The sequence below is a fragment of the Epinephelus lanceolatus genome, chromosome 1 (genome assembly GCF_041903045.1).
Source record: "Epinephelus lanceolatus isolate andai-2023 chromosome 1, ASM4190304v1, whole genome shotgun sequence".
Taxonomy (NCBI): domain Eukaryota; kingdom Metazoa; phylum Chordata; class Actinopteri; order Perciformes; family Serranidae; genus Epinephelus; species Epinephelus lanceolatus.
In genome coordinates, this window is record NC_135734.1 from 42,677,687 (window position 1) to 42,700,456 (window position 22,770).

The 22,770-nt window shown below is 41.6% G+C and overlaps 2 protein-coding genes across 3 annotated transcripts in view; both read right to left on the reverse strand.

The window, feature by feature from the left end:
• The window catches only part of cpne1 (copine I), a 28,075-nt gene extending 17,854 nt beyond the window's left edge, over positions 1 to 10,221 (reverse strand). The window contains exons 1-2 of one of the 2 annotated variants that reach the window (XM_033627719.2): positions 10,100 to 10,221; positions 554 to 4,663 (exon numbers count right to left, since the gene is read on the reverse strand). In XM_033627719.2, the coding sequence (XP_033483610.1) occupies positions 1,936 to 4,635 (2,700 nt within the window). In that variant the 5' untranslated portion in view covers positions 4,636 to 4,663; positions 10,100 to 10,221 and the 3' untranslated portion in view covers positions 554 to 1,935. Of the gene's footprint in view, positions 1 to 553; positions 4,664 to 10,099 lie in introns of those variants that run through there. The other variant, XM_033627721.2, reaches the window with a different exon arrangement.
• A 2,068-nt stretch (positions 10,222 to 12,289) lies between these two features.
• nfs1 (NFS1 cysteine desulfurase) lies at positions 12,290 to 22,089 on the reverse strand. Its single transcript, XM_033627628.2, has 13 exons — positions 21,734 to 22,089; positions 19,548 to 19,624; positions 18,700 to 18,816; positions 18,460 to 18,543; positions 17,497 to 17,649; positions 17,276 to 17,369; positions 16,918 to 17,052; positions 16,156 to 16,313; positions 15,953 to 16,058; positions 15,690 to 15,771; positions 15,148 to 15,231; positions 14,686 to 14,775; positions 12,290 to 14,005 (listed from the first exon to the last, which is right to left on the reverse strand). The coding sequence occupies exons 1-13, from the start codon at positions 21,837 to 21,839 to the stop codon at positions 13,942 to 13,944; spliced, it is 1,350 nt and encodes a 449-aa protein (XP_033483519.2). The 5' UTR covers positions 21,840 to 22,089; the 3' UTR covers positions 12,290 to 13,941.
• Between the last annotated feature and the right edge of the window lie 681 nt (positions 22,090 to 22,770).

Below are 22,770 nucleotides of genomic sequence, written 5' to 3' on the forward strand. Positions count from 1 at the left end.
TCTTAAACTCTCACCCAAAGGTATCTGAATGATCATTGGTTCTATGGGTACCAACTACTCTCCCTTAAACTTCAGGTTTGTTCCCAGTAAATGTTTTGTTCCTTACAATCAACGTACTCCTCCAAATTAAAGTTGAATAGTTGTCCTTTTACAGTCTATTAGATGAGTAATGAATTCCCTAGCATTAAATAATAGAAAGTACTTTAAATAACAAATTGTTGTGGAACCCATGTTGTTGACTGTACTGGAATTAGTCTCTGCACATCAGATAGTATCATTAACTGAAAAATAAGAAACTAAAGTGTATCAGTATATGATTCCTCAACTCTCCATAGTTTTAAAACTGTCTTTTGTACTTCAACAGCAGCAAATTCCTGAAATTCAGGCATGGCAAAGACCTTTTAGTGGCCCCATCTGGCCACCCCTATGAAACATTTCTGGGGAAGCCACTGTGAAGATGTCGACGAGAAGGTCATCTGTACTCCAAACAAAACCAAGCCAGACTTGCATTCAGACAGTGAAGAGCAGACAGTCAGAGAAAGCTGATCGCAGGTGAGCATCAGGAACGTCCTTTTATTAGCTAAAGCAAAGGAGACTCCACATCATGTATGGTTATACGTTCATACAAGTTTGTTCACACTGACAATAGAAACAAAAAATGAGCTTTGACTTGGAAACATCCAAAAACATTATCAAAAATACATTCAACAAAAAGCTACCACACTAAAAATGCTACAGACTTCATCTCGCTCCACATTCTAAACACCTATTGAGCATGTGCTGCAGAAAGGGAGGGGGTGGGGTTGGCATGGTTCAAACACTGCAACATTTGTGACAGAGGGAAAAAGATTCAGCGACCAGAAATCATTATTTACAAAATAAAACATGAGTCAGCAATGTGTGCATCCCAAATCCTCTACATAGCAACAGAGCAGGGTCGCAGCTCAGAGTTATCAAGATTTAACCATAGCATCAGAGTGTCAGTCTTTAACAAGGGCAATAAAACTTGATGTCAGTATTTTTTTTTTTTACCATAGCAACAGGGCATGTCAACATTTCACCATAGCAACAGAGCACAAACATTTGTTCATGGCAACATAGCTTTTTATCACCATTTTACCATAGCGACAGAAAATGTAAAGACTTTACCATAGCAAAAGAGCACCGTCACTTAACTGTGGTAGGAAAGCTTTTCATCTACAGCATGTTTTACCATAGCAACAGAGCATGTGAGCATTTTAATGTAGCAACAGAGGATGAAAAGATTTTACCATAGCGACAGGGCATGTAAAGATTTTACCATGGCACCACATTTTACCATAGCAACAAAGCATAAACATTTTATCATAGCAACATACTGTGGCTTTTCATCATCATTTTACGACAGCAACAGAGCATGTAATGATATTACCATAGCAACAGAGCATGTACATTATAAACCACAGCAGCACAGCATAATTGAGCGCATATAGCAACAATGTTTGTCTGCCCCATTATATTCATGATCTTACCATAACAACAAAACAGGTGTGTATGTTCAGTATGTCAACTTCGGACATGACAAAGAGATGCATTGGAAACAGGGTAAAAAAGGATCAAAATCCTGCCATCATCATCATCATTATAATAACCATCATCATCAGTTCATGTCACCACAGTCAGTGGAGAAGCTGCAGAAAAGGGCAAAGTCTGAATCGTAGTCTTCCTACTGGACAGACTGCAAGGGAGCAGGGTTTACCTGCCATTATCTACACAAAGGGGGAGGAGCTTTAGTAATGACTGACAGTCAGCAGAGGGGCAAGGTCTATACTAGGCTGGTCTGTAAAATTTGAATCCAGAATTGGGGTGGTTTGTATTGGCTTTGTTTCACCTGGATAGTTGATCCAGGTTGGTGTAACTTGTTTTCTCTAGAGTCAGAATGTTTTGGGCAGGGCTTTAACCCAGGCTTATCTTAACCTTGCGTGCTCCAATAGGTCGGTCATTGAGGTCCATGACAGCGGCAGTGGCCTCCTCGTGGTTCTGGAAGGCTACCATTGCCTCACCAGTTGGGAGGCCCTTCTCACTGAACTGCAGGCAGACTGAGCCTGGCAGCACCTGGTACCCATAGAAGAAGTCCATGATTTCATCAACGGTTACAGTAAACGGCATGTTCTGAAGCTTTACAATTGTCGGGCCACCAGCACCACGTTGACTGTTGGGATTGTTAGATCCTCCAGGGGCCGGCTGGTTACGGAGACCGTCAGCTCCTGGAGTAAACACCTGCTGTCCACCTGTAGCCCCGCCCCCTTGACGTCCTTGATTGTTGTTACCCCCCCCTCCTCTGGTCTGTCCTCCTCCGCCTCCTTTTCTGTTGGCATTGTCAAAGGGCACCAACCCTCTCAGCCCATCCTGGCTGAATGGAGCTCCTCCTGCAGCCCCGGGTCGAAAGCCTGGAGGCTCCAGGATTGGAGCTCCAGGAAGTCCGGCAACTAGTGGAGGAGCTACGCCCAGATTCACGTCCCCCAGCCCTGCTGCCAGAGGAGGGAGAGGAGGAGGGCCTGCCAGTCCATTCCCTGGTGCTGAGAATGGAGTTACAAAGGGGGCACTGTTGAGGTTCCCCATGGTATTTCGGAGAAAGTTAAACTCCTCCCCACTAATCCCTGCAAATGGGTTGATCTGGGGTTGCTGGGGACTGGGCTGGACTTGCTGGTGCTGGTGCTGGTTCTGATTTTGGTTCTGCTGGTTCAGGTTGCGCTGGCCCCTCTTGTTCTGGGGAGGAGGATTCCTTTCAATTTCCTTCATTTGCTCAAAGGTGACCAGGTGGACAAAGGCATCGCGGCCATTGAGTTTTTGGCGATGCAGTCTTTCAGCTTTGCGGGCATCTTCCTCGGTCCTCAACTGGAAGATAGCTTGCCCTAAACCATTACCATGGCTATCTGTCAGAACTTTCAGGGTGTCCTCATAAAGCCCCACACCCTCCAGAAAGGCACGGACATCCTTCTTGGAGACGTTGTAAGGGATATTGGTGATGTGGGCACAGTTCCTGGGAACTTTCAAGCCATCCTGGTTCTTACCATCACCCTGTGACGCTTCACGTTTGCGAATAGTGTCTATCTTTTCATGCATTCCCTTCCGGCTGATTGGGTGGACCTGGATGAAGCGGGAACCCATATACTGCATGTGAGCACCCAGAGCGGTCTTGTAGTCCTGTTCTGTTTTGAACTCAAGGAAGCCCTCACCTGTGGCTCGCCCATTGGGCCCATAGGCAATGTAGATGCTGTCCTCCATGATGGCCAGATTGTTAAAGAACTCCTTTATCTGTTTCTTGTCTGCCTCGTAGGGAAGGCCCTTCAAGTAGACGCAGAATTCTTGCCTATGGGGAGATCGTGACCTTCCTCGCTGATCTCTGCCTCCTGCTCCAGTGTTACCACGGCGGTGGTGCTGGTCCTGTGACTCATTGCTGTTATTTGATTTGCTGCTATTGTGAGTATGGCCTATCATGCTGTCATTTATGCTGGCCCACTGCCGCTCAGAGCTCGGAGTGATTTCAATGAACCTTTGGCCCATCATGCCGCCTCCCCGCTTCACAGCTTCGAAGCTGTCCTGGGGTGAGAAAAACTTGACCACAGCCCTGCCAGTTGGCCGACCCTGCCCGTCCCTCAGCAGGCGAGCCCCTTCCACCCCCAAACCCCTGAAAAACTCCCTAACCTCCATCTCTGAGCAGGAGAATGGGAGGTTCTGTAGAAGGACAAACAATTCATCGGGACTGGCCACTCCAGCTCCGGCAGCTGCAGCTGCAGCAGCCTTCATATGGGCCTGGAGGCCGAGAGAGGCCAGAGGGGAAAGAGGGTTAAATAGCATGGGGTTGGGTGTTCCAAGAGGGAGGCCAGAACCAAGTCCTCCTGGGGGAGGTAGGGAGGGGTTGAAGGGAGGCAGGGAGGACATGTGGGGGAGGTGGGACATAGGAGGCACTGGAGGACCTTGGGACAGCGGGGAGACAGTAGGTACAGGGGGAAGGGAGGACACTGGCGGAGGAACAGGAATTGTGGGCAGCGTGGGCATGGGGGGCATTGAAGGCATGCTGGGGAGTGGAGGGATGGGTGGACCTGCATTGAGAGATGCCAGAGCTGTGGTGATGGTGGGGGCAGAGCTGTAGCTGTTGGGGAAGCTGGGTACCACACTGGCCACCGTCTTGTTGCTCGGTGGCTCCTGAGATGAGCTTGCTACCGTCACTGAGGCTGGGGTGTTACCGAAACCCTGGTTTCCATGGCTACTGCTTCTCCCCCCTGACCCTGGCTGCACTGTGGGTATAGGGGTGGAGCCTGCTTGTCGGTTGGCATTTCCTGCTGTAGTTGCAGCCGTCTCCACAGCACCTGCCCCAGCCTCAAACCTGCGGCGGCTGAGTTCAATCATGTTCTGCATCTCTGTCTTGCTGCTAAGCAACAGTGACACCTTGGAGCCTTTAATGGACCCGCCTGTACGCATCATCCCCAGACGAGCATCCTCATCAGTGGCAAAGACAATGAAGGCTTCGCCATGCTCACCCCCCACGATGTGCACTCCCCCGTCAGGGATGGTAAGGCCAGAGAAGAAGTGTCTGATGTCCATGGTGCCGGCCACTATGGGCAGGCCCTGCAGCCTGATGACTACCGCCATACTGACTGCTAAACAACAGCCCTACAACCTGGGGAGAAAGCAACACTACTGTCAGATGAAGAGCAGAAAAAAAGAGACCAGTGGCTTCCAGATGTTTCCTCAGGAAACTCAGATCTGACTTCATAGGCTAATAAAAGCTTAGCCAACACTGCTTACATTTCAGTTTCTTCAGAAAAACCCAAAGACCATTTTTGTAAAATTAATGCACCCATGTTTGGGCCCTGACATTTGGAAACCAGTGGTATTTGGAAGGGTTTTGGGGGATAGGGTGAAAAATTAGCTACATTTGCAGGAAACTAGCAAAAAACTCACACAGTCTCCATCCATCCGCAGCTCTCAATAAGTTTGATAAACTTGTTTCATGTCTGGAAATTAGAGATCATGCTGCACGCACATCAGACTTTTTATTAAACCCCAGCAGAAGCAATCTTATGCATTAACATAGCTCTACTATTCATTAATTTTCCAAGAGTCTTAAAAGAAATACATGGCAAACAATACAGGAATGGCACTGACTAAAACATTTGCCAACTGTGACATTAGTCGTTGCTGAGTTGGCCAGAATTTTGCTTACTAACTAATTGAACCAGTTTCCTTTATCTGAAACAAGCATGCAACAGGACAACATCATATTCTCTAACTCCTCTCAGTGAGGTCTGATTGATCTGATTGACAACTCACACCATTTCCATTTGATCCAGCAAGTTTTAAGTTCATGCGGGCCTTTGACACACCTCATTCTTCATTATAGATAAACCCTTTCCCTTTAGTGTTTTTGTAAAACAGCCTTGGCCTAATTCCAATCTTACAAAAGTAAGTTTCTGATGCAACTTATTTGCTTCACTTGTGCTTCAAACTAAGTGCTTGTCAGATTGTCTTAACAGTGTCTGTAACCCTATTCCCAAAGGTGAAATTGTCAGGTTGTGTAACTAGAAGCAGATGATGAAATGACAACATGACACACAACCCAATTTGTTGAAATATTACCAGAGAGCTTAAATGTCAATAGAGTTGCTCTGTGTATCAGCCCTTATATATAACCACGAAGTTGTGTACATTTTTGACTCTACTACTACTAGCATGCAGTGCACAGCGATGTTGCTGGTAGTCTGAGATATGTTGTGCAACAGTAAACCTTCAGGAATCTCATGCAACTTGCAACTCACCAATGCAACTAAGCTGTGCGTATAGTTAACTGTTAAACAGACTTAAGGTAACTGAAACCTGGTGAACAGGTCAGAAAAACAAACATCCCTGTTTAAAACATCTTGATATAATTCAACTTTTCACAGAACAAATTGGCAGTAAGGTTCAGTGTTTTCAGCAGATTCTTCTTTATCAGTGTGAATAACTGGCTCTAACTTAAGGCTAGTTCACATTCCACGATTTTCACCCCAATTTGGCGTCGCGGAGACTATCGTAATCTTTCAAGTGTTCATACCTGGCGACGTGTGATTCTGTCATCGGGAGTCTCGCCAACTGCGTTACGACCTGTGTGTGCACACCACAAGATTTGTCCACCGAGCCCTTGCCGACAGAGCCCCAGATAACGCTGTGCCGCCAGCCCTCCCTCTTCCCTCTAACGTTTATACATACTATACAACGTCTTATACGCAATAATAGATGGATTAGCAACTGTTTCACTTCTGACGATAAATAGTTTCCATCCTAGACTTGTATGGCTTTTTAAATTGTTTTGTTTAAGGTGTAAAAAAAGAGAGAAGACGATACCCCGATATCATAATGTCACCGCATCCCCCCAAAATAATACCATGATATTGATTTTAGGCCATACCACCCAGTCCTACGGCTAACAAGCGGACCTGGCAACCCTGCGGCTTGTCCTCCTCACATTTCTTCCATCCTCCTGCGTGCTAACGTGGGACGTATCCCGCCTCTCATTGGCTGATGCTCTTTGTCAGTCGTGTCACACTTCTCCAGTTTTCTAACATGCCAGATATCCAGTCCCAGTTGCAGATGAGGGGGCGACTTGCTCGTAGGCTTGTTCACACACAAGGACTCGTCGTGGCAGACTATCTGCCTACTCACCTCCGACCCAAGGTGGCTCTCAAGATCCTCTGCGGCATCAAAATCGCGGTGAAAATCGTGTAATGTGAACTAGGCTTAACTTAGTCTCAAGCATTGTGTGTTGTTTGGTTTCAGTCTTAATTCTAAAAGGTCCTCTTTCCCCTCAACATGACAGAAAATAACTATAAAACTCAAGAATCACAACAGCTCTTGAAAAGAAGCAGCAGTGAAACAAATCTTAGAAGTCAGACTGCAGCAGCTTTCCTACCTAAGACACACCTGTCCAAAACCAAAACCCATCATGACTAGAGCTTGCAGTGTACATCAAATATCAAACTTGACTCAAACTGTCACAAGGAACAAGAAAGGCACTGAACTTAAGATGGGACATGCTGAGCTACAACCACCCAGCAACCACCCACAAATACCAAGTACCAACCCTGCAACCAACAACAACACCCAGGTAAGCAGGACTGATCCTTACACATCCCGAATCCTCAAGCAGCACCAAATCAGCAGGCAGCTCTTAAGCAACTGGTTGTAGAACACAAGCAACATGTCAACCAGCAAATCGCAATACATTGTCAACAACTCAATAACAGGAAAAAAGCAGTAACTTATCAACCAGAGCAATACGAGCAAAGTCACCAACATTTTAACGACAGCAATGTCAGGTACATGTAAACCAGAGCAACATTAGCATCATGTCAACCAGAGCAACATTAGCATTAAACCAGAGCAACATTAGTATTACATAAACCAGAGCAACATCAGCAACTGATTGACAGCACAGCACCAAAGAAAGCAGCCGATCAGAAGAGAAAGCGAACAGAAGGAAGGTGCAGAGCAACAATTTAAAAACATTACCAACTGAGCAACAGCAGGTGGAGCAACACTCACTGCCTTTAAATCCTCTGACTGAATCCTCACACACATCTTCAGGTTTCTGTGCTCAAACTGACCGTGACCCAGGACTGTCCGACATCTCACTAAATTCTGACATTTTAATCAGCCCATAAAATCGCTGGTGGAAAAATGCTGAAAACACAAACTTTTTCAAAATCCTGGTCTGGGTGTAAGGCTGCAACCTGCAGCTCACCACAGCTTTTTAACACAATACCAAACATCATCAAAATCATCGTCATCATCATCAATGAATTTAGTGCTCAGTCTCAGCACAGACAAGTCACAACACTGACACATGAGCTGCAAGTACTCCTAATGCTTCTTCAATATTGACTTTTTATAGATTTTCAAACTGAACATTCATTCCTCATGTTACTTCTGCAACCAGTCTGCGTGAAACATCAACAGCAGCAAGAGGATAAAACACAGCAGGGGAGGAAACAGCAACAGCTAATATCAGACATGACCAGAGCATCCAGAGAGAGGAGGAAGGTTCAACTGAAGCTGCAGATTGCACTCACATGAGCCAGGATACAAAAGAGAGCTGAGACAGAATACAACCTCCATCAAAACAGCCAGGAAATCAGAAAGAAGTTTTCAGTACAGCAAATTCAGGATTAAAGAGCAAAACACTGCCTTTGTTTCTCAGTCTGAAGCTGGAACACACAGCTGTCCACGTTGTCATCAACCTCAAAACACAGCAAACTGAACAATACTGAACGAGTGGAACTTCATCCATGGACTAAATAACTGAAACACAAAGACTGAATCTATTTTGGAACAATGATGTGGGAATCTCCACACATCAACCACCCAGGAGATCAAATCTAAACACAGAGGAAGACTGGACAATATCTGCAACCATAAGGTCGGGAACACACAGCCTTTGGCTGCACTTTATTAAACCTTTAATTGTAGCTGGGTGCCCCGGACCATATCCATCCACTTCAGAAGTGACCAATCTCTGGTTTTGCTTGTTCAGAACAAAACTAACCTGCACACAACGTTCTACAAAAATGTTTCTCCTTTTCCACTGAAATTCACCATATGAGGTATCACTCACTGATTTAACTACCGCCCATGTCAAATACTCATCTCATTACATAAATATTCAAGCAATGTCAGTCATGTGTTTAAATAAACCCCCATTATTATTTTTTTTACATAACTCATGATCTGATGAGGTTGGACCTGGGTAAATGCACTTTAAGTTAAAAAAAGGAAGAAATTACTTTGTCAACCAGAAAACATGGCAATCATCAAACCAACAGTCTCCACCCATTTTCAGTTTTCATTCATTAATTAAAGGAGAAACCTAACATCATGTTAGACTGTCAGACTGAGTAAAATATGCAGCATTATTCTTTTATCAACTAAATAGTTTCTGTTACAATTTAATTACAGATTGAGAGGGTCGACTGAACTAGTGAGAAGCAGGACACTGGATATGCATATTGGAGAGTTCGAAAAATATATATTAGTTTTCTTTACTTGCCTACACCATAAATAAAGATTGTAGTACGGTTCCCTTATTTTTTTTATTTTTACCGAATAACATGTAAGTTATTAGAAATAAACAAATCACCACTATCTGGTTGGCAAACTATGTCTGTGCTTTAATTTTATTATTTTTATTCATTTCTTTGGCTGATATATATACCAATACTTGCATTACTGCAATGGGCCAAAATCTGGTAATATATCGGCCTTGCCCGTTTGTAAATCTTTCTCTAGTAGTTAAAATGAAATTACAGAAACACGTTTGCATTTTGGTGCAAAATGTGGGTTTTAAATCCATTATCTTATTGTGTCATTACTTTCCAAGTGCTCCCTCTGGTGAGTACTGAAGCACTGTCTTCTGTCATGACTGAGTTCATCTACTAAGACCATTTGAATTTCATAAACCTATGTTTATAACAAACAAACATTACTTTTGCAGAATCCGTGTCTGTAAAACAAGAGCTTCATCTGTTAGCTGGTAGTGTAGAGAAAACAAGCTCATCTTAATCCAGACTGTCAGTCAGACTTGCGCTCACGGTCAATCAATGAGCTACACACAAAACTGTTCAGAGCCCAAACTCACACACCTCCTCCTTCCTCCTCATACATACAGTGAATAAACTACAACAGGGGCTAACCCATCATTAAAAATACAAGCAGACATTAGAATCGAGTTGTTAGCTAGCTAACGGCAGGTTAGCAGCTCCGCGTGAGACCTTACAAAAGACAAAAACAAACCTGCCTAACATTTTAAACAAGCAGTAATTATACTTAATATCCGACACGACACCTCTACAGTGATATCCTACCAGTCATATCTACCTAGCTAACTCCCCAGCAGAAATATTGAATGGAGCTAGTTTAGCACAGCTAACGCTTCGTTAGCTACCTAGCTGGTTGTGAACCCTGCTTTGTGTGTGTGTATTGGAGCGGAGCCGCGAGCAGGATGCGTGCTTTTAACGGCTCCTCTCGTGCTCGGGCAGCCGGTGTGAGTGCGTTACTGAGCGGGCTGCCGCTGTTGGATTCTTACCGAGATATTTGTCAACAAACACACTGAGATTTAACTCATGAACGGAGCTCTTTTCTTCTCCCTCTTCTCTCTGTAGGCTGCTGCTGCTGCACGAAATGTCGGCGCAGACACCGCGATACCGGACGTGATGACGCGAGACTGCGGTCAGCGTTTTCCTGACGACAGCACCCCCTGCAGGCCGAAGAGGGCTAATGACATCTGATGGGAGTGATTTCCCACTGAAGTGCCAAGTTTTCACAGTTTTCACATTTACATTCACCTTGGTGTTTTTGGGGCATAACAATAAACTTATACACTACATGTCTATAAGTTTACAGACACCCTGTTCCTCTCAATCCAGCATCTTTGTGATCAACAGGCACTGTGAGTCAGGCCTTCATGCCCAACATCAGCGTTGGACCTCACTAATGCTCGTGGCTGGATGAGAGCAAATCAGTCTGTTTACAAAATCTAGTATAAAATGTAGTCATGTGATGTAATATATTGAAGGGGTGTACTTAGACTACAGATCAAGATTTTACCAAAACATAATATTACCAACAGGTCAAAGTGCTCTGAACCCTCAGGGGCTTAACAAAACCTAGGTTAACTGTTCATTTTGGTTTGTCTTACTATGATTAAGTTTGTGTGTGAATATGTACCCTTAATTATGATAGGTGAAAGAACAATTATCCTGCATGACACAGGCCCTGTGTCAAAACATAGCTTTAAAATCTTCATTATTTACCTCTTATTTGTTACGTCATCTTAACTTTACATATCTTTACTTTACCCCTTGCGCATATACATTACTACATTTTTTGCTTACGGTGTAAGGTAAGGTAAGGTAAACTTTATTGTCCCCTAAGGGAAATTCATCTTGGGCACATTGCTACATTTCATTGCTTCACAGGACAAGATAAAAACATCATCACAGGGACACATCATCACAATGACAGTTCTGTCACATAAAACAGACATGGACTACATTTAACAATCACAACACAGAAACATACAGAGACGTCTAAAGTGCAAGAAAAAGTGCTGAGTGCTAAAGTGCCGTGTGTTTAATGCACATTGCTCGTTGCTCTATTGCACTAGTTTTTAACATTGTTCAACAGCTTAATGGAGGCTGGAACAAATTATAATTTGAGGCGGTTTGTTTTGCACTTTGGTATACAAAATCTTCTTCCTGATGGGAGAAGTTCGTATTCAGAGGACAGTGAGTGAGTAGAAACTGAAGAGATTTTGTAGTTCATTAACTTTGCAATTACTATAAAGTGCTGTATCTGCATTTTTATTTTATTAAATTTTATCTCTACATTTGGACTTCTGCACTATTTTGTGTCTCCATCATTGTTATGCATATGATAAATAACTTGAAAGAAAAAATGGGTATTAAGAACTGTTAGGATTTTTTGTATGATATACGTATACGTATATGTAAGGTATACTTATTGTACCGATATGACTTGTTTACTATATAGCATGTAAGATAATAGTATAAGTACAAACTGGGTAGGTAACTGAGTACAAAATTCCCGTCTTTTTTTAATGTACATTATTTCTGCTGGTGTTTAAAGGACTACTATTAACATGATATAACACAAACTTATATAACTTCTATATTAAATAATTATTAATCAGATGCTGTTATTACATTTTTATTATATCATCTGTGTTTTCTATTGTTCTTTGTATTGAGTTGTGGGTACTGCCTGAAGACATCAGGGCCACAGAGAATGCTGATGTTTTTAAAAGCAAACTCAAGACCTACTTTTTAAGCCTGGCTTTTTAGCTGAATATGTCATTTTGGATTTATAATTGTTTTGTATTTATCTATTTATTTATTTTATTAATCTGTTTTTCTAGCTGGCATATTCTCCTTTTTTATTTTATTGCCTGACTTAAAATTATTTTCTATTTTGAGTTTTTATTCAAAATAGAAAATAATATATATATATATATATATATATATATATATATACATACATACATACATACATACACACACACACACACATATATATATATATATATATATATATGTATGTATATATGTATATATATTTATGTGTACATACCCAGCTATTGATGAGCACTGCAAACTAGCTCAGGATATAAAGTCTGTGGTATGTAGCATTTGTCCATGAAGTGTAAACATACCAATACAATTAACATTAAATAAAGAAAAAGAGACAAGAACATAAGTTCATTGCATAACCATGAAGCAGCACTTTATTGGATAATAAAGCATATGAGAGTAACAGTTTTAGACAGTAGATGCTGGAGTCTAATCAATGTGACAGGAACATTCAGGAACACAATACAAGACTTTAAAAATCCTCTCAGACAGTGAAGAGTCACATTTATCAAATGAATGTGTTCAGACTTTCAGGATCACGTTTCCAATCAAAAACCACGGACAGGGTTCCCACACATTTTAATGGACAAAACTTCCAAACATGATAAAATTTATTTTCTTGCCCCATTTAAGTTTTTCAAACACATCAGATTTAAACTCTGATTAAAAATAATGTCAGCTAGATAGCTAGCTCACGAGGGGAGAGACAGAATGCAGGGAGAAGATGACAAAACATATGCGATGGTAAACTCAACAACGTCACACATCGATGCATATCAGAGCTACATTATGTCAACTATGATGTCACATTACATGGAGGGTTAACTATGGAAGAAATGATTTTGAATAATTCCCTGACTTTTCCAGGTTGTCCATGACCGTGGGAACCCTGCTTAGACACACTGGTTTCAGTCCAGATGTGACAGACTGGACTTCAGGTGTTCTTTCTCTTCACTGCCTTGAAAAATTAGCCGTTGTGGTCAAATCAAGGCTACAGTCTTGTAGAGCGTTCCAGAATTTAACGACATACTCAAACTGTGGCTGCTAACACTGTGAACACTGCTGCTGGTGAACTGACACAATGCTGCTGTTTATCCTATACTGAAATACTGACGTGAGTAGAGAAAGAAAAACTGTGAGAGTGAGTTCTGAGACAGAGAGGACAGTGTATCACATGTGACCAGAGCAGGAGACAGTTGCTCAATCATCAAATAAAAGTTCTGACTAAAAATAATTATTAGTGAATCAATAAATCTTCAAACGGCTCAGTAAGCAGCTGTCAGTTGCAGCCTCACTGAAGTAACACTGCCCACTCACGGTTCCTATTTTGTTTCTGCTCAACACGCTGACAAGAGCCTGTATCACGAAGCCAGACTGGCTGACTTTGCAGTTAACTCAGGTTTCTTGAAGCTTCTAACTACTAATAAATATGTCCTGTAGATCTCAAGAGCTCGTACTTGACACTACACTTCCTTGAGTCCTCACCCACCAAGTGTAAAGTCAATCGGAGGAACGGTTGTTGAGAAAATCAAAGCACAGAAAGAGAGAAGCTCTTCTATTGTAGATAGATATCATGTACATCTTTGTGGTGGTGATGTCACATGAGACGAGCTCTAATTAAGAACTCCTCATCTGTGTGCACATGCTCAGACCTGATTTGTAAACCCAGAGGTAACTAAAAGTGGTGCCAGACAACCCAAAGAGTAGCCAGACAAATATTAACTGTCTTTGTGATACAGCAACCAGGTGTCACAGAACGACATACAACAAGCAGAGGATGCCACGCGCTGGTCAACTCTCTGAGAAACATCTCCTGACAGAGCAACAAGACGAGCTTCTACGGAGACACAGAGCTACAGTTACAAACAGACTTCAAGTCGGACAGGAAGTTTGTGCGTGTTTGTGTACAGGAAGGAAAAGCTAGTGCATTCCCGGAACTCCTTGGGAAATGATCATCGTCATCGTCGTCAGAGGGAAGTAAACAGGAAGTGGGAGTAGTTTAGTGCTGCGTCCACTTGATGCTCTTCAGATCGATGCCCTCTTGAACCATCTCCCACAGAGGACTGACAGACAGACAGAGACAGAGAGACAGGTCATTGGGTGTTAATCCTAACACTATTACCATTTAGTAGGGGTGTGCCATATCGTCTTGTTCACAACAATACGGGTATAATTTTGAATATCATATGAAAAATTCAACGGCAACAACAAGCACGGCTGAAAGCAAAATTATTACAGACTCCGCATGGTTCTAAAAAGAGGAGCAGCTTCAGAAGTGTGGAATAAACTGTGGCGTCCTGAATGTTTTATGAATAGCCCCGGACTTCTCAGACTCTTTTAGTGAGTTACCGCTCAGAGGGAACTCATTCAGTGGCTCCTCTGGCAGCAGCACAATGCCTCTACCTCTCCTCTCTTGCCGTGCACACATGAATCGGTGTCGTCTAGTGATTAAACCTTTGGTAGTGTAAACCTACGTGATGCTCGTGGCTCAACAAACTCCATATATGTGAATGTGTGATAGTTCTGGTATCAAAACAGTCTGTCACAGGTTACAGCGCAAATATACCCTGAAATATTGTGATATTATTTTAGGGCCACATGTTACTGATGTCAATAACACGTTCTCAGAGTTTACATTGGCGACAAAGTGTTTTTATTACTGATAGAGATGATGGACAAAACTACCAAAATAAGATCAGAGTTAAAAAAACAACAACAGAACTATGAGTCCAGCTGAACTCACCTCATCTCTCTGAGCCTGCTGACCTGCTGGATACATTTCTCTGCAGTGTAGTCCACCTCGTCTTCTGTGGTGAACCTGCCAATACCAAACCTAACACACAAACATTAACATTACAGTAACCTGTATGTGATTCAACCGAAGTCAAACTAGGTAACAGAAAGACTGTGGCGAATCACCTCCAGCTGCTGATGTTCAGACAGATGTTTATGTCTGCTGACTTTAAAATAAAAAATGCATTCCTGTCTGTGTATACACGGGTTTAATATCCTCAATTACTGATTATAATTTACACACACGTCTTGAAGAATGTTAGTGCATTTTAGCTGTATTTTTTTGAATGATGCAAACAACAAATAAAGTTGAACATGGCTGTAATCCTGCCTGTTATAAACATTAGAAACACCTCTGATAAGAGGATCATGATTATGATCTGGATTACAATGCAGATGTCGGTGTTTGTACCTGATGGAAGAGTGAGCCAGGTCTTCATCTGCTCCGATTGCTCTGAGGACGTATGACGGCTCCAGAGAGGCTGACGTACACGCACTATGTGCACACAAACAAACACACACACTCATCTTTAATATGCAAGTTAACTTGTAAACACAAAGTTGCTTCCCATTAAAATAAATTGCGTGTATCCCTGAGGCCTAATAATCATGTTTAACTTGTTTCCTTCCTCATAAATCATTTCCAAAGCTGATTTTAAAAATGTTTTTAACTGTGCATTGTTTGCATGTTTGCTAACACGCAGTCCGTGGATAATGTGGCATAACCAGCAGCAGGAATGTGAATCATGCTACCTGCACACAAACATATGCATCTATGTAAAAGATGTAAACAAAATAACACCCAACTTGCAAAAAAACAATGGTCAAAAAGACCACAGGTTTAAATTTACATAAAAATAGTTTGACTGAAAAGCTTGAGTAATCAGGAACACCTGCTCCAAGTAAAGCTTCAGGTCTATTTTTTTAATTGTTTTACAAAAGTGTTTGTCTGACCTCCCAGATGACAGAGCAACATCCTTCAGCGCCATCAGCAGACTCTCTCCCTCCACATAGGCAAAGGACAGGTTGACGCAGCCTGAAAAGCCCACAAACAGTCAGATAAGTCCACCTGCTTCACCTCCTGCAGTACGAAGCTTTTGTTACTAAAACAAAAACCTCCAACAGAAACCTCAAACATGAAGTTTAAGGACTTTCAAGTTCACGTTGGTTAAAATTCAAGCAGGTGACAGTGGTGTGTTTTTGTGTAAAGGTCTCACCAGGGTAGCGTTGTTCTGCATCTCCGTTCATGATGACATCAGGAAGTTCGGACATGATCTTCTTGACCAGACGATTAGCCAGCATGGATATTCTCTCATGATCATACTGCACACACACACACACACACACACAGAAACATTAAGTCTCAGGAGACTGGATGCATTTATTGATTTCGTGGGATGTTTGGGTGCGTTGATTTTACCTCCATCTCCTGCTGGGCGATGCCACAGGCGGCTCCCAGCCCAACAGCCAGTGGGGTGGGGACGGTGCCGGAGCGCAGCCCCCTCTCCTGTCCACCTCCGTTCTGCAGTGGCTCCAAGCGCACTCGGGGTCGGCGGCGCACATACAGAGCGCCCACACCTATGCACACACACAAATACACACATTGGAAATGTAAATTCCAAGCAGGTCAACATAACCTGTGGAGTACCACAAGGATCAAACCTGGAGCCCTTTCTGTTCTATTAAATCATGCTGCTGTTAGACTGGATTTTTCCAAAACTACATTAATTACTATATCTATTTTGAAGATACTGAAATGTTCATTTCTCTTTCACCTGGTGACTATGGTCCCATTGACTCACTCTTTCAACGCATTAATTAATTTATGACTGGATGTGCCATAATTATCTCTCGCATAATAAAGATAAAACCTAAACTAAGACTAAAATTCTCATTACTGTTTGATTTCTGTCACACACTTTTTAATGGACTAAATAAACTGACACAGTACACTGCCTTAGTTCAAACACAGCAGTTTTAACAGCTTTTTAATCAGGAAAAATGTTCAGCGTGTGTATGTGTCACCTTGGTTGCCAAATGATTAGCAGAAATAGGTCATATATTATAGCTTTATGCAGTTGTAAAGCACTTTGAACTTCCACTTGTATGAAATGAGCTGCATAAATAAACTGCCTTGCATAATAACAGTTAAGGGTGTATCTACTGTATTGTTGCGGCTAACCTTTGGGTCCATAGATCTTGTGGCCGCTGATGGACATCAGATCAACCTTCCAGTCCGTGACATTTATCGGAATCTTTCCAACAGCCTGAGCAGCATCAGTGTGGAAGAAGACTCCTTTAGAGCGACAAATCTGACCTGTGGACAGGAATATCAATATATCAATAGTTTTGATCAGAACACTGAATCACATTAGAGACACCCATAAAGCAAAGATGAGGAAACTGGTGAAGGTTCTACGTGGTCACGGTGATCTGCTTTACCTTGAATCACTGAAACAAGGGTGAAAGGGTATGTGCATGTTTCAGAAATCTGATTTCTGCTTAACACCAGGAATGTATGTTTGTGTTGCTATAGTTACCGATCTCCTTGATGGGCTGCTTGACTCCAATCTCATTGTTAACTGTCATCACTGACAGCAGAGATGTGTCAGGGTGGATGGAGGCCTCCAACAGCTGAACACACGAACAGACACATACACACATTATTTTTAATACACACAGTGACTTCTGTGTGTTGCCATGTTGTATGTGTTCACTCAGTACTTCCTCTTGTGTGCTCTCTCTGTATGGTCATGCCTACCTCCAGGTCCAGCAGTCCGTTCTTCTGGACAGGCAGGTAGGTGATGTTGAATCCTTCGGACTCCAGAACTCGACACGAGTCCAGAACGCATTTATGCTCCGTCTGTGTGGTGATCACATGACGTTTCTTGGTCTGGTAGAACCTGGCCACGCCCTGCAGGAGAGAGAGAGGCAACATCACTACTGACAACACAAACTGGGTTCTAACTGGGTGGTGTTTTTCTTTTACTGTACTTTAATCTTGTGACTGTTCTCAATGTGTTCTTACAGCATTTTCATTCTGTTTCAATGTGTTCTCAAGGTATCGTCACACTAGCATTTAAAAAGACAATCTTTTGCCATGAAATCAATTAATTCTAATGAATTTTGATGGTTGATTTGATGGGCAAATTAAATTTAGGCAAATGTCTTGCTCAAAGTTCAACCTAGGCGAACAAAATTCAGGCCAATGACCAAAAACAAAGTGTTCTGACAGTCCTGACCTTTGAGGGAACAAAGAGTTCAAGGTGGAGGAAACTGCTGTGTTTAACTAGAAAACTATCCTCATTGTGTTTCACCATTCAGTTTTATTTAGCCTCGTATGATGGAGTATGAACTGTTCCATAAAAGAACAATGATCAGCAGACAGTTACGAGACATGAGTTGATGATGTAAATGTCTTTTGAATAAACTTTCTAGACTTCCTGTTGTCGACTAAACTAAGCAATCAAGCTAAGCTGACAAGTTTGGAAAGCTTTTAATATACATAACTTTTTAACTGAACTAAAGCATGTACAATAATGAATAAAATGCCGGAGCTAGTCCACCTGGCTATCATGTTAGCAGTAAGTTCATCAACTAGTCCAGCAAGTAGTCACTAAGTCACCTAAAGAATAGGACATGCTGGTGAGGGGAGTGGGAGAGGTGGTGTGATGAAGACAAAGTAACAAAAAGGAGGTGATGGAGAGGAGGAGCAGAGTGAGACCTTAATGGCCATGTTGTTGGACTCGGTGGCTCCACTGGTGAAGATGATCTCTCTGGGATCTGCTCCAATCAGATCAGCCACCTGCTGCTCAGAGAGAGAGAAAGACAACACACAGTCACATTTAATGAAATTATACACAGCATGTTGTACAAGTTTTACAATGTCAATATAAGGATCAAAATTTATGAGAGACAAGACAATTAATGGTTTATAGTTTACTTTAAGCTGAGTTTTACTTACCTTCCTGGCTGTCTCCATGGCGCTCTCACTCTCCCAGCCGTAGGCATGTGTTCTGGAGTGAGGGTTACCGTAGTAATTTACCTGGTAGGGCAACATGGCGTCCAGCACCCGGGGGTCCTACACACAAAAAATGTAAATACATGTAAATATAACATTAAAGGGGACCTATTCTGCTTTTCTGTATTTTATGTCTTATACACTGTGTAAAAATGTTGGATGTTCATATTAAATATAGCCAAAGTTTCAAATAATGGGGTAAACATATATAAAAGTAATCCCTTTGAGTAAACACCTCAGACCACTCTGAATACTCTGTGTCCAACATTTTTTTCTACTCTGGCTACAGTATGATGTCATAGTGTGCAAGATTTCTTTATATGGTCATCTGCTCCAGACATGCCGCTTCAAGTGTTTACATTACGTAGCCTACACTGCTAAGAGAAGCTACATTCTAACGTCAGGAGCAACATATACTTGGTTGCTAATGTTGTCAATTTCTCCCAAATTTCAAAGCATATTCCTGCTGAAACATTTCCAGTTGCGTTTATAAGCTTATACTGGTGATTTCTCCCAGTGAAAGTGCTACTATTCTTCATTACAGTCATTCTCCAGCTACAAGCACACTGCTAACGTACATGTAGCCACATGCTAACGTCAGGAAAACATGTCATTCTAGTTGCTGATGTTGTTAATTTCTCCCTGAATATGGATCGTACTCCTGCTGGAACATGCCTGTTTGTTTTTGGAAGCTTTTATTAGTGATTTGAAATGTGTAGCTATTCTCTGTTAGTCGTGCTCCTGAACCTGAAAATGAGCATCCATTTTAAATAACTCTTGGTAACAGTTACCATGGGTGTGGTGGCCTGGAAGTCCATGTAGAGGGGGCGGGGCTCATCTCTGTCCAGGTCGTATTTCTTTATCATCTCTGCAGCACAAAACAACAACAGACACAGTCAGATGGTTTAAGTCTGAGTTTAATCAGATCAGGACTAAAATCCCGAGTCACACAACAGGCAGGTCAGTGTTTGCTGAGTCATGCATCAACTGTGTTGGTAGAGTCGAAGTGGGAATGTCTAGGCATCTCATGAGTCGATTCAGAGGGCTACGATGCAATTATAAAACGATTACCGATGCAACTTAAAATAATGTATTTCTATACATAATTTATTTTACTCACTGTGTGACTACTTGCTACTTTCAAATCATATCGCATTTGTAAATAAAATTGACAGACAAATTTACAGCTTATCCTTTTAAGGGTTGCAGGAGGGGCTGAGGCTATCCCAGCAGACATTGGGTGAGAGGTTCATCCTCAACAGGTCACCAGACTACCACAGGGCTTATAAAATATGATGCAGTGCTTTATTGTTTAACTAACCAGTAGCATATAGCATATCTGAAAGGAAGGAGAGTTTGCATAATAAATACTTTATCTATAACACTGAGTATATGCAGCATGAAATCAGTGTATGGTGCAGTTGCCTCTCTGTTAAACTTAAAGCTAAACTGCCACATATCTGCTCAAAGATTGTGGGTCAAACTCTTGAGTCAAGTTTTCCAGCTGTGTGTACTAAAATAATGTTGTCTCTGTTAATATTACATCAGACCCCTTTCAGATTTTATTTGAATATCAGCTTTTGCCCTCACAGAGAGACTTTAGAGTCCCACAGTCTTGACTGAACAGGTTGAGGAATTCTTTTGCTCCTCAGTCTGTCAAACTACTAAATCAGAGTGCAGGTAAAGAGCCTCAATGTACCGGAATCAGACGCTGAATCTATTAGTAATAATTAATTTGTTGCATTGCATCCACTTTTTGTAATGTCTGGTGTGATCTGTGGCATTTGTAGCATGGTTATTAAATGTTTGTTGTATTTATGTGTTGCTTTGTTTTTAGAATATGGTATTCCTACTTCGTCTAAAGGATATGTATAGTTACACCCCTGATCTATTTATATACATTGAGCAATTAAGAATTTAGAAAAACAAACACATAAAAGAAGAAAACTGAAAAAAAAAGTGAAATGAAAATTTCAAACAAATTAAGGTAATGAAAAAGTAATATAGACAAAGATGTAATCACATTATGTTTGACACGTCTGTCTGATGAACTATTTAAGTTGTTGAAATATTGAAATTGAATAAAATGATCCATTTTCCCTTAATTAACCCTTTCCCGTGGACTTAACTGTTTTTAAGTAATTTCATAGTTTTAAATGTGTTCTTATAATCTTACACAGCTCACACCAGTCATTACTTAAGATTTCATAACTCAGGTTATTAGTGATGAGAAGTTTCCTGTCTCCAGACTTAACTGCGTCACTTGAGGATATTTGGTTCCTCTGTACACTGAATACTGCTTATCGACAAAATTATAATAAATTTGACCTTCCTAGGTAATAAACTCTTTGGGGTTTCTGAACCAGAGCTCGATTGATACTTAATTTCTAGAGTTTATTAACTCTGATAACGACACATGAGCAGATGTTAATTTTTCATATATGCACAGAACAGAAACCACATACTGTTATGAATAAGAAGAATGTGGTTCTTAAAAGGTAGTGACCAAGAAATGCAGAGTATTTTTACATAAGCAACATTTTAAACTGAATACATAACTTAGCAGTGCTGTCTGCTGGACAAACTTTGTGACCCAGGAGTTTTCAAATGATCTCAAACATAATCTATCTTTCAGTCTATCCATCTGTGTTTAATATTAATAATATATGTATATATGAAAGGAGTTGGGACCACATAATGTTACTTCTGCTGATAGATGAGTTACATTATTGATCATGTAGGTATTAAAATCAACCATCTCCTGCTGTTTTAAGTGATTTTATAGTTTTAAAGTCACATTTCGATCTAATCATACAGAGAGGTCACAGAGGTCATTACTCAACATTTCATCACTCAGGTCATCAGTGTTTGGAAGTTTCCTGTCTCCTCACTGAACTGCGTCACTTTGGGATTAGCATCATGCTAGCTGCTCTGCGGCTCTAAATACCCAGTTTAAAATGCTCCAAGCTGCTGTTACCTTTCTGCAGGGAGCTGGCGGCTCTCCCATCAGAGCCCTGCCACAGAGGAAGCCTCGAGACCGGCCTGAGCAGCCGGGAAGACACGGTCCTGCCCGGGGAAAGCATCTGGACGGCTGGCTGGTTTCAGCTGGAGACACGCTGACCTCCGCTAACAACAACACGCTGACCGCGACCACAGCACCAGTTTACACCGGCCTGAACCAGTTTAACCTGCTGGTTTCTGTGAAAGGAAACCAAGAAGACAGTTAACGAGTTGAGAGTAAATCCAAACGTGAGCCAAGTTTGGTTTTGGTTTGACAAATGTTGCCGCCTGGCAGTTGTGTCCAGATTACAACCGGATCGCTGTGTAAAGCTCGGAAGCTAACAACGGACACTTCCGGTAATGGCTTTCAAAATAATATACTGTTTTTACACAATGAACGTCAGGTTTTTTTTCTTTCATTTATTTATATTAAAATGATTTATCTATTTGTTTTATTTTATAAATATTTTCAGGTTAATACCAGGGCTGTCGGTTTTGTTTCAACACTGGGGTGATACATGAAATAGGGGCGTCCGCCATAACATTTTGAGCATCAAACACTTAATTTCCTGTATTCTAATAATTATTTATAGACTAATTTGTGGCTTTTCTGGATCAGTTTATGGTGAAAATGTCTTTAAATTTATTGAAATAAAAGTCCTCTACTACTTTTATCAGTTTTCAATTTTCAATCAATTTTATTTGTAAAGCCCAATATCACAAATCACAATTTGCCTCACAGAGCTTTACAGCATACGACATCCGTCCCCCTGTTTTACATGCCCTCAGAAATCTACACCTTTATACACAAAATTGACGTAAGTTTTGTACTCCAAATAATTTTTCTTTTTTACAAATTATTTTACTTTATTTGTTTTCCTGAGTCACTCTGCAGCTTCATCCTGTGACTCTCTGCAGCTTGACGCAGCTCGGTGTCGCTGCTGGTTCATCGTTGCACAAGAAACGGAAGCGGGGTCGGGACTTTCTTTATACAAGCTGAGCTCCAATTGGTCG

Coding starts and splice junctions, on each gene's coding strand:
- nfs1 (XM_033627628.2), bottom strand. CDS start 21,839: ATGCTTTCCCCGGGCAGGACCGTGTCTTCCCGGCTGCTCAGGCCGGTC. Junction 16,314..16,917: donor CAAGATCTATGGACCCAAAG/GTTAGCCGCAAC, acceptor GTGTGTGCATAG/GTGTGGGCGCTCTGTATGTG. Junction 14,006..14,685: donor AGCAGGCTCAGAGAGATGAG/GTGAGTTCAGCT, acceptor TCTGTCTGTCAG/TCCTCTGTGGGAGATGGTTC.